This window comes from Spea bombifrons, chromosome 4, assembly GCF_027358695.1.
Source record: "Spea bombifrons isolate aSpeBom1 chromosome 4, aSpeBom1.2.pri, whole genome shotgun sequence".
Lineage (NCBI taxonomy): Eukaryota > Metazoa > Chordata > Amphibia > Anura > Pelobatidae > Spea > Spea bombifrons.
Window position 1 is genome coordinate 87,208,308 of NC_071090.1, and position 12,579 is coordinate 87,220,886.

At 40.1% G+C, this 12,579-nt stretch overlaps 1 protein-coding gene across 2 annotated transcripts in view; it reads left to right on the forward strand.

The window, feature by feature from the left end:
- The first annotated feature begins 592 nt into the window (after positions 1 to 592).
- Positions 593 to 12,579, forward strand: part of MFGE8 (milk fat globule EGF and factor V/VIII domain containing) — a 29,669-nt gene continuing 17,682 nt past the window's right edge. For both annotated transcript variants that reach the window (XM_053462392.1, XM_053462393.1), the window contains exons 1-3: positions 593 to 832; positions 9,767 to 9,889; positions 10,566 to 10,697. In XM_053462392.1, the coding sequence (XP_053318367.1) occupies positions 757 to 832; positions 9,767 to 9,889; positions 10,566 to 10,697 (331 nt within the window). In that variant the 5' untranslated portion in view covers positions 593 to 756. The remainder of the gene's footprint in view (positions 833 to 9,766; positions 9,890 to 10,565; positions 10,698 to 12,579) is intronic.

A 12,579-nucleotide genomic window follows, 5' to 3' on the forward strand; every position in this document is an offset into this window, starting at 1 on the left:
GCCAAGGAACCAGTTTTCCACTGTAAAAACTGCTGTGGTGTTTCATTATAATGCCATATTTAATGTGAAAGTATGGAATAAAAAAGCTATCTCAATAAGAAGCCGGCATGATCAGGTCAGAGACCAACTCAAGTTTAGCGAGAGCTGGAACTGTCCCGATCATTAAGTCACTGAGAATCCAGAATCATTTAGCAGGAGGCTGGAGGGAGATCCTTGAGGCTATTGTTTCTACGATCCTTACCATCAATGGATTTTGTGGGTTCTAATCACAGGCAGACAGGGTTGTTGTGAGCTTCTGGTCACCATAGGTAGGAATGTGAAGGTAACACAATGCACAATCTATGCAGATCACACATCTCACACATTGTTTAGCTGCATCCATTACAATGGAAACATGACACACGGGCAGGAAGTTTGGAGAATTGTTCCAGTACACGCGGGAGGAAACCCACTGTGGGCAAAACACGGTCAGCCCATGATGCAAAGCCAGTCTGCCAGCAGACACAACAACTCCCTCTGCCCTGCGGGATCCTCCCTGCTGTCTCTGTATCCAGAACTGCCTCCCAACCCAGCGCTATTGGTCAGCCTGGGAGTCACGTGTCCCTGTAATCTGCAATCTCAGGCTCTGGGTAGAGTTCCAGAATTGCTGTGAATGTTTCCCGAGCAGCCAATATTCGGAAAGATCCAAGGAGGACCAGGAAACCAGATCCTCGTCTCGCTCTGCATGGTACACGTTTGGGAAATCAGATCCAGCTCATGTGGGTGACCATGCTTGGCTTTCACTCTCTTAGTGCCACTTTGCTGAGTTTCTGGCTCATTTCAGCTGCACAAGGTAAGTGGAGAAGATCTTGTGACTTTTATTTTGGGAACAGGGGTCAGTCCAGGTTGCATTGACACCTCTAGACATGATTCACACACTTCTCGATCAATAGATCTCCTGGCTACCTTCTGTGACCAGCATTAGCCATTTAAACCCAGCCATATCCTGGATTTGCCTACCTTCTTATTTAGTGTGTGCTATTTGTCTTAAACCACTTTCACTTGTGATGTATAAATTAACCCCGTCCAGGCCACTTGTTGCCATTTGTGTCTGGGTGATTTGCAGCAGTTAACTGATTGCCTTAATGAGTTTGGCAACAGCTAAGTGTAAATATTTGCTGGTTACACTTTAACCGCCTTTACACCGAATTACCTTGGGTAAATTCTCTTTATTGAGATAACATGTAGGTTACTGGACATCTTTGTCGCCCTGATCTTGATTTATTGCGGTTTGGGTGCAATGCACTTGGATTCATTGAATTACGGAAGGATTTCGTGTTAAATTGTAGCGTTTCGCATCCCTGGCAACTAATTGGGCGTTGCGTTATATGGGAGAGAATGAGATCATGTTGGAGACGGGCTGACCTACAGGAGCTGCTTGCAAGCAGGGACTTGATGTTCCGCTTAGTAATATGACTCTGGGCAGAAACTATTTTTATTTCTCGGTATTTTAGATCAGTAAAGCGACGGTGTAATTTCATTTTCCTGCTGATCTTTTTGTTAACGTGCGTTTAATCTGAGGATATGTTATTGTGTCTTCTCTGTGGCCGAATCCAATTATCATGGGTAACATTGTCTAGACTCCGGCATTGTCTCAAAGCTATTACTCTAGTAACGATTCTATTTATACCTTCTTTATCCTAGGATTTACAGATCATATGCCCTTAGACGTAAAGATGTGGCAAACAGGTTATGTCTTCTAGGGGACCGGGTTGCTATATACAAGGGTGACCACGTGTGCTTTTAACGTGTTTCTGAACAGCGCATTTAAAGTACAGTCCACCCGTATGTGGCATGTATAAATATCATACATATTATATTGCACATACCCCAGGACAGCGCCTTACATGAGCTGATCAGCAGTGTTGGAAATATATCCTGACAAAAAATGCCCTGTGTTGTCGCATACCAATTACCCCTTTTCTGCATTTACTAAGGTAGTCACGAGAAATAAAAAAATGTTTATTGCGGCTGTCTCCGAAGTCAAGCAGCTCAAACAATATTTTTCTCCTTGAGCATAAAATCATAAAATACAATGATGTATAATAACTTTGTTTCATCTCACTTTGCTCCAATAAATTTCCTTTGTCTGCAGATGGAAATAATTTGTCAGTCATGTAATATTTTTGGTGGTTTTTCCAGCTTTGTCATCACATTGTTGTGATTGTTTATGGCAATGCTAATGAAGTCCATCCTTCCATAGACTTTCATTAGTCAGAGTGTCTGACTGGTTGATTGGGACTGAGCCGTTCTATGATTTGTCACAGGAAGGGTGTTTGTCTGGTAAACTGGGCTAAGATAAAAACACATCATACAAATGAAACTACCTCTGGACAAGGACATCTTTTCAAAGCAGCTTATCAAATCTCATAGCATAAAGGTGTGGGGCGTTCGTGGTGCTGGTAGACCCCTCTCACTGCATCCACCACTTCTGGGTACGTGTCATGTTCTTGCGCTTGAGGATGCACGCATGATGGCAAAGGCACAGACCTCACACTTAATAAGGAGGAATAATCGCACAGATCCAGAGATCATGAAGCAAAAATGGCTGCTTCCATGGGCTTTTTATTGTCATGGCCGTACTCCACCCACCTGGTTCTTTCCATTACCTTGTCGCGTGTACACAACCTGTCACACAGGAAGCGCGGGTGTGTCTAGTGTGTCCACACTTCCTCCTCAAACATAATAACACAGACAAGACGCACATAATGCATTATACACTCTGTGTGACTGGCATTCAGTAACAATTAGCCGGGGACTTGGCATTCCGTCAGGCTTTGATTCCTCTGTTTATTTGGCCTGTTTCTTGGGTTCAGCTAAAGTTGCTTGTGACCCTGACCTTTGGTTTGTGGCCTGGATTTTCTGCCACGGATTGTCCATTTTCTCTAACTTTTGAATGTTGAATGCTGATGACAGCCGGGTAGGCTGTCATCAGCAGATGGGATCTACGCTTTGCACTTATAGCTAACGTAATTTAATATAGTAATATAATTAGAATTTATAGAATATAACTGTATATAGTTATGGGAAAAGCCTCCCTTACTTTCATCCCAAATGCCGTGTCAAGTTTCTCATTCTTCTTCTTATTGAATGAAAGCGAACTAGAATTCCATGTTGCTCAGAGCTTCTGGCCTCTCAAACTACATGCAAAGCATGGAAAAAACCTTGGTTCATGCAAGGTGATGACCCAAGAGCACATGAACAATTGTCCTACATCTCGCTGCATGATGGACAATAGAATAAAGACGTGAGTATGAGGTAACCATGCTTAAGATGTCTAATGGACATACAGCCTAGAGCTGTTGTACTATTTCAAAGCAGTGTGGACAAAAAAACCCTTCAAAGGGCATTGATCTAGAAAACAAGAATTGGGTGCACTTACTGTAAATTCCAGAACAAAATAGGAGATCTACCTTTAGGAAGATAAGAGGCTCTATCCCCTCCAGGGCCAAATAGACTTGTGGGAGCTACAAGGCATATCACCCAAACCAACAGATCTGTTCAGCGCTTACCTACACCATTAATGAAAAAAGTATGCAGCCTTTAGGACAACAAATTGCATCTTCCTATCGCTGCTTTTCTGTGAGATGGCACTGCGAATATTCGTTGTCCAGTGAAAAGAACTTAATATAAGTGAATGTAAGCTCTCGAGAGAGAATTTATCCTACCAAATCTGTTGGCGCTATATAATTAAATGTAATATATGCAATATTCATTAGGAATATTGCCTGCCGCTTTAAGGTCCTCTGGCTGTTCTGCATTTGAAAGGCAACACAAAAATTCTGGACTTGTATACAAGGTGGTAGATGGAGTCGATGATTCACGCTGTTTGATTTCCTTTGTCGATGTTCCTTTTTTGAATTCTGGTAGCAAGTTGTTCCAGAACCATGTGTTGTTGCGTAATACACAGAGCCAGGGAGTAAACATGGTGAAACATTGGACTGTTCCTTTTAGAGTGCCAGGAAAAATAAGTCTCTCTTCATTTCCAAGAAACTGATGGGGGACCTTGGATACTTTAGGCATCAAAGAAAATAATAGAAAAATGTTGATTTTAATATATATTTATATATATATATAATTTAGAAGCCTGTTTTATGAATGGTGTTAAAGAATTTACTGTTTCACCTTTTAGATCTTGTGGTATCTTCATACCAAAGAATGTTATCTTTTTATTATTGTTTGTTATTACAAGTCTATTGTGTTGTACATTCATATATTTTGCATTGTATTTGTACTTGGTTTTCTTTTTATGTTTAATTTACATTCTTTGAAGTTGATACCTTTTTATTGGGCCAACATATATGTGGTTACATACGCTTGCTTGATGGAAACTCCGCTCATGTGACTTTACATATTTTTTTGTGTTGGCCCAATAAAAGTTAGCATGGAGATTAAAAAGTGTTTTACATGCAATGGAGTCTTCAAACTCCCTTTGAACTCAATAATGTCCCATACCTTGTTTCATTGTTTTGATGTGCTAATAGGCCTTTTGTTTGATATGCTCAAAGGACTGGTAGATTTTCTCTGATAAAGGTCTTTTATACTGGGTGGGGGTCTTTATAGATCTTGCACAATGGTAAGGGACTTTAGCAGCTTGCATGGTTCAGCGCACTTCATAAACATGTGTATGTTTTGAGCAGGACGAAGATGGATTGTCATGCTGTCTGATGGTGTAGTCAGTAATTAATTTGGGTAGCGTTAGCAGGGATACACAAAGTATCTGTTCAAGGACAGTGTCCATGGTATGATTTGTGAAGGTCCACAGAACATCGTTAAATTGTCTACCACATACCCCATTAAATGTCCACCATGCGCAATGTCGGTGTCTACCCCTGACCATTAAACTATAGTTTTAGTTGAGACTGTTTAAGTGAGGAGCTGAGACCGCTTTTGGGACACAGGCGGCTCATGAATGGTCAGAGACTAGCTTGTGCAGTGAATACCAGGGCAACGCAAAAGAGGGAAGTGAGCATCGGGAGACAAGTTATGTTTTTTATTTTTTTTTCTTCCCAGCTCTTAAGGAAACAATTCTGTGAATGCTTTCTTAAAAGTATAACAAACGTAATGCTACTTTAAGTTACTGTGCTCCTTTTGGTGGACATTAAGAATCCTTTGTATGAGTGAGATAGGGAGATACAGTTAGGACGGGAAATTATTTCACCAGCTTAGTCTGTATGTAGACCATATCTCTAAAGCAATTGCTCAGCCTCGGAGTGGCCATCTGGAACTCTGGACAGGTGCCTGATGGGCCGGTGGGACGCTTACCATTACTGCCGCTCCTACAGCAGATTGGGTCCTGCAGCTTTCAGACGCCGATAGGATAGATGCAGCTGCATGCCGTATGAGTATAAAAACAGAACATGCAAGCACGCAGATCGAGCTGGCAGCAGCATACACATCATTTGGTGGCTGCTGGCCTTAAAGTGCCAGGGCCGCCTAGTCAACCCCAGTCCAGCTCTGGTATATAACTATGACAGAGACTACTGTATATTTTCTTGACATGTGAAGCTGCAAACACGACCCGTATTAAAAACAATATTTTGTGTTTAAATGCCGCAGACTGACTTGTCTATTTTTAGTTTGGTGTCAGACATGTATTTTTGGGCAGTCAAACACAATATATTGAAAGGCCTGAAACAAGTATAACAAGTAGGAGAGTTATTTAAAGATCTTTCATTCAATGTAAAATACATTGTTCTATATACCGTCTATGTCTGTGTGTATAAATATAAATATAAATATATATAATCAGTGTAAGAATACGCTGGTGACCAAACTTCGCCCTAAAAAGCCCCCTACTGCTTTATTATCTGAAAGTTCAACAAATTCTTCAAACTCCTCTGGGCTTATGTGTAACAAATTATATTCGAGTGTCCGGCTTTCCTACTCTGCTTATCATGAATTTTCCAGTGGCGTAATTGGGAATGTGCCCAAACTCATGTTTTAAGTGGTGCAGAACGTATGCAAAGGGTGGCTGATAAATGGCCTTTTCTCTACCGGTTTTCTTTCTCCTAATGTTCATTTTACACTTGGTCATCACCTTTTTTCTTTTTTTGCTTTCAATGTTTTTAAAACATGGGACCCATTGGTGGTCTTAATGCCTAAGGCACATGAAAGCTTAGTTTGGTGCTCTAGATAAGAATTAATGCCCACCTGGGATAATTGGAAATAGTCCTCAGTCTACAATGATGATATTGAGATGCCCAACATGTATGCGTAAGAAGCTTTTGTCAGGGCTATATTTAAGGCAGTGCCAAAAAGGCAACTGCCCAAGACCTAAACCTTACAGAAGGACACTTGGCCAATATGCCTCACTAAGGTAGTGGCTGGAGAGCTTGTGGGGGTTTGAGGAGCTTGTGGGGTGTCCAAAAGCAGAGACTTTTCCAGGGTCAATTAATTTGAGCAGTTCCGTCTTGTATATAAACATACCCAGGAATGCTCTGGTTCTCTGGGTCTCCTCTTGGTAGGGGAATGGTGTGTGGCCAAGTCTACTTTCCACTCCTTCCCACTAAAGGTTGTCTGGGGCTACCCACATGCCCACTCAAGCCACTTCCCCAGAAGAGGGAGAACTCTGGGTAGCCTTAATGTATATGTTTTAATTTATATATCTATTATAAGTTTTTATGACTTACAGCTGTATCTGAAAGTAGATTTCAGTAAGGTATTTGACACTGGGCCTGATACTGACTTATACACAAATTACAGTGTTTGGGTTTGGATGTTAAACTAGTTGAATGGCTAAGGCAATGGTTGAGAGACATGACACAGAAAGTTGTAGTTAATGGTGAATATTCAAAGGATAGTTACTTTTTTAGTATTTAGGTATCTCAGGTATCGGTGCTGGGACCCTAACTTTTCAACAGCTTTATTGGCTATATTACGAATGTCTGAATGGTATGGTTTTTTTCCGATGATACAAAGGTCTGCAACAGGGTAGACGTTCTTGGTGGATTAAGCTGTATATATGTAATGTTTAAGCAAATTAATCAAGAATGTTGCAGCTACAGTTTAATGTTGATAAATGTAAAATAATGCACTTGGGACATAATTGCAGAATATAGCATTGAGTGTACTGTGCTGTAGAGAGCTAAGTCTCTATTTTAAAACTCTTGATAATTTTGCTTCCACTTTAAGATGAACCAATTCTTCAGTATAGTAATACTTTACCATCGTAGCGTGACACACAAACAATGTTCCAGTCAAGCGAAAGTATTTGTCTATGAAAAGATATATGTTAGGCAAAAGCAGCTGCGACTGTTTGCTGTTTACCCCATATTACAATTACCCCAGTGAGAAGATACAGCTGTCATGTGTTAGTACAGTAAGGAAACTTAAACATGTATGGGGCAGGCATAAATCTATCCAAACACTTTAGTTATAATGATATAATGGCCATGAACTTGTCACTGTTTCTTTGTGTCAGATGAGACACAAGTCTTTTCTGTTTGCTATGATTATATTAGGGCCAAACTTTCCGTTTAGCAAACTAACCGCTTGCTTTGTGTGCCAGATTTTTAGGGACATAAAGTGGTGTAGTAGGCACAGCTCCATTAACCCGCAACCCTGCAGGAGAGTTGAAACCCTGTTGAAGCTCTCCTGCCAACTCTCCCTTTAGTAAAATCTAATGTCCCTGACACCCCATCTAAAGAAGAATGCGTATTAAAGTACTCTGTACTCAAATAACATTAAAGCTCCTGCCTGACATAGAATAGGCTGCCGTCCATGATCTGGTTGTTCTTGCCACTGATTGGCTGTGTGAAACAGTCAATCGGTGGCGAGAAAGTGCTCCCATTTAGGGACATCTATGTATCAGTCAGTCAATAGCCTATAAAAATATAATAAACGTATGTTAAAAATACAATTTTCCTGTAAGATAGGTATGTGTGGTCACACCACCACAACTAGGATATTTAAAAAAGAGTTTTTAAAGTGTTTTTTGGCTTTGTCGACCAGCTCTGTCATCGTAATGATATATAATATAATGAGATTTATTATAGGTAATTTCTTATAGGTAAAACCAGTTTTGACATTCTATTTTAGTTGCCAGGTTTACTTTCTGATGTTATGACAGTTCTTGTATAAGCGTGAGTGCGTGTCACATGCTGCGTTGCCCAATCCATGGTATCTCCACCCAGAGTAACATCTATTCTTCATAGGGATGTAGCCATTCCCTGTTTAGGATGAAACTCCCCAGCTGTGTGATTCCACCTATTGTAAGGCAACTCCTATGAATATGCCCTATAATTACATTTATGTTTAACTGTGACATTAAATTTGATGCTAATTTTATGTTCACATATTCTAGCAATAAAGTAAAATATTTTACCAATCTAGCTAAAACGTGCTTGTTGGTTGTAATACTAGAGAGTCAATAGGTGGTAGATACGTGGAACAGCCTCCCAGTAGAAGCTGTATACTCTAATACAGTAAATAAATAAACAAGCATGAGATGTTGTTTAGTGTTGCTCTTTGTTTATCAGAAGATCAATCGCAGTAAAAAAAACATCAGATATGTGCACCTAGCTGAGATTGTAGAGGGCTGTTATGGGAATATAATAAACCCCTTTAGGCAAGACTTTAAGATCAATAAAAGCCAGTTAAAAATGAAATTAAGCAATGACACTAACAAATTAAATAATTAAAAACAGAGTTTATATGATTGTGCCATCAGACTCAGCCAGTCTAGCCACTTTCCCTTTTTACAGACTATGTAACCACCCCAGTATTACTCTCATTTGGGAGTTGAAGAAAAATGCATAAGGCTTCTGTCCTCCTCTCTCTCTGTTGGCCTAGTTGTTCCCCATTTATTAAACACAGAACCCTGCAATGGAACCGGGATAGCTGGATCAGTGTTGTAGTGATATGGTAGAAGTTTTTCTTCTGTACATTTTAAATCTATTCTGTGGGATTTTCTTTTGTCATCTGGCGGCAGGGGCGTACCTAGAGAATTTGGCACCTCATACATAATACTTACTGATCCCATATGATACAGCATAACTCCTATCACTCTAAACTGAGCCAGACATTGATGGTGGTACAGCGTAACCCCATCACTATACGCTAAGCCAGACATTGACAGTAGTGTAGCATAACCCCTATCATTATATACTAAGCCAGACCTTGACATGGTAGGCCTTTGCCCCTAAAGCAGCCTGTCTGTGCCACTCCTGCCCCTTAACACATATAACATTCACTCACGCATTCATTCACCCTCCTGTCCCCTTACCTCACCTGCAGATTTTACTAGTCCAGGGGCCGGCCAAGCAGCACTGGGGCCTTACAGATGTCTATGCTGCCCGATGGCCCAAATCTTACCGCTGTGGTGCCCGCGCACTGTTCGACGAAACTCTCTTTTCACGTCAAGGGTGGTGGTGTAGGTTTCAAGAATCTCAGTGGGCTGAGACCTGCTTGGAGAAGTGTTTTTTAGAGGCTGTAAACAAGTATTAGGTTATACTGTGTTTAAATATCTCCTATTCACTTCTCAAATCAACGCCCTAGCTGTACTCTTCCATCCATTACCAAATGGGATTTGTGTGGAAAAGACTACTTCATGTTCTAGAATTTAGACAGAAATATATTCTGAGCACTGATTCATGTAATATTCTCTTAAAAATTAGAAGACTTTAATACAAGCGTTATTTTGAAAACATACCTATGTCTTTATTATATAAGTTCAGACTTGCCTTATTCTGTTACCTTAATGACTTGTTTTTTTTCCATTTTTTAGGAGATTTTTGTGAAACAAACATATGTTTTAATGGAGGAACATGTTTATTTGGTGAAAAAATTGATCCATTTTGCCTTTGCCCAGAAGGCTATACTGGTTATCACTGCAACGTGACTGAGAAAGGTAAGCAGATCAACATAAAATGACAAGACATCTGGGCTTTGTCCTTTTACTGTTTAAGAAACCAAACTAATTAGCTGGAACATGGTTCTACCTGACCGCACTGATGCAAAACTTGGCTGTAATCATTTGGTGAGTTAGCGCACAGCCCTGCCAAGTTATCCCAAGTTGGGTTGATGTTTTTTGGACTCTGTCGGGGCAGATTGATGGTAGGTTACCCCTGAATATAGCTGCTTGTGTTCTGCTATTTGTCATTGAACTCAGCAAGGTTGGTGTCCAAAATAAACATTATAATCTTGTGGTTGCGTATAATCTCGTATTTATACTGAATAAAACCAATAAATAATATTATTAATAATAAAAATATTTGTAGGTCTTATTTTAGTTCATATCTGTGTAGTGCTTGTTTATGAGTACTTCATCACAGAAGATACAGTCTAGTGCAATTTTGGGGGGTAAAGCACACGTAAGTGTGATTTTTGTCTGATCTGTATGTATGTGTCTAAACAACTTGGGCAGAATTAATGGTCTACTTGGTTATATCACTCTACATATTACTGATATATGTATGTATGTATGTCTGTGATATATATAATTATGGGATATAGTAGCTAATAAAGCGGAATCTATTAAATCCTGTGAACCATTCATCTAAGCTGTGAATGTTCCCACTTGCTAGGCCCTTGCCACCCAAATCCATGCCAGAACAAAGGAGAATGTGAAGTGCTATCCAATTCTCGAAGAGGTGACACCTTTGCAGCATATTTCTGTAAATGTCCATCTGGATATAACGGAGACCACTGTGAGAACAGTAAGTAGCGTGTGTTGTTTTTTTTTTTTTTTTTAAATGCATGTTCTCAACATGGAAGGGTTGGAGAGCTTAAGTCATTACTAGTGCTGATTCAGAAAGGGTAATTAATAAGCAAGCAGTTGGTAAGAGGGGCACCAGCGAAATGGCAAAATCACCCGGTCACGGTTGCATCGGCTGAACATCGACCCAACGTCCAGTTTTAGCCGTTGTTGGTGTAAGCAGACACATGCCAGTCAAAATCACCAATAGATATGTCCAGATATGAAAGCCACATGAAATGGGCATACCTGCCTCTATGTTAAAGTAGCAATTAAATAAAAACTGTAATTAATCTGAAATTATTACTAATTAGTTATTAACTTATTATGATTATAAAAAAGGAATTACTTTCTGTACACAATTTCTTCAATTTTGATTTGATTTATGATTCTTTCAAACAAGAATTGCTCCCCCCCACACCAGGTATAAGAATGTACTGAAGTATTTTATGTTGACATATCGTTTTGAGACAAAGTTTCTATTTTGCACAAAAGTAACTTGAAAAAACATTATGCCTTTTTAACCGTTTGTCCAGCGGTTAACCCTTAAACCAACATGCCTTCATCATAACGTTAATCCTAATACTCTTCTGGGGGAGAGTTAATCGCAAATGAAATGTAGATCTTCAGGTGTAATAAACCAAATTAGTAAAATTTACAGCAAGTTTTCATCTTAAGTTCTTCTACTGATACATAGGAATTACTTTGTTGACTCCAGTGACTGGAGAGATGTGTTCCTCCTCAGTTCCTTAACTTCTCTATACTGTATGGCGAGCCAACCCAATGAGCTTCTGCTGCAGGAAGAACTTGGCCAGCCCTGTATAATGTATAGTGAAATCAGTGAGCTCTCTTCGAAGTCTCCTAACACATTAAATCATGTATTACCGTATTTGCTCGATTATAAGACGACCCCGATTATAAGACGACCCCCCAAAATCAAAATATTAATTTAGGAAAAAAACAAAAAGCCTGAATATAAGACGACCCTATAGGAAAAAAGTTTTACCAGTAAATATTAATTCATGTAAATTATTTTTTCATGTTTAATAAAAGCTATGATTGAGAAAAATATATTTTTTTAATTTCCTTTTATTTGCCAACCTGCCCCCCCCAGTTATGCCACTCTGCCCCCAGAAATGCTTTATACCCCCCTATTTGCCACTCTGCCCCATGATATGCCTTATACCCCTATATGCCACTCTGGCATATAGGGGGTTAAAAGGCATATCATGGGGCTGAGTGGCATATAGGGGGTTAAAATGCATTTCTGGAGGTATATAGGCATATCATGGGGCTGAGTGGCATATAGGGGGTTAAAATGCATTTCTGGAGGTCCAGAAATGCATTTTAACCCCCTATATGCCACTCAGCCCCATGATATGCCTTTTAACCCAGCATGTACTGGCTGCCTTGGCTTGATAGGAGTGTGATTGCTGTTAGCAGTTTGATATATATATATCAAACTGCTAACAGCAATCACACTCCTATCAAGCCAAGGCAGCCAGTACATGCTGGAACCTGGGGATGATAGTAGTGGGATTACAGCCTCCCTATGCCATGCTACAACCCCCACCCCCCTTACACATCCATGCTATCACACACAAACACATTTAAATACTCATTCATTCCATTAATCACACATACTTCACACATTAAACACACATTAATCACACATACTTACCCAAAAACCCTCCCCCACCCCCTTACCTGAACTGCAGATCTCTCACTCGAAGACTTCTGCAGGGGACCGGCTGTAGAGCAACTTCTCTGGCCCCGCCCCCAGAGGAGGGAGGGGGAGATAGAGCTCTGTGAGGACGCTGCAAGCTTCCTGTCCTCCTGCTTCT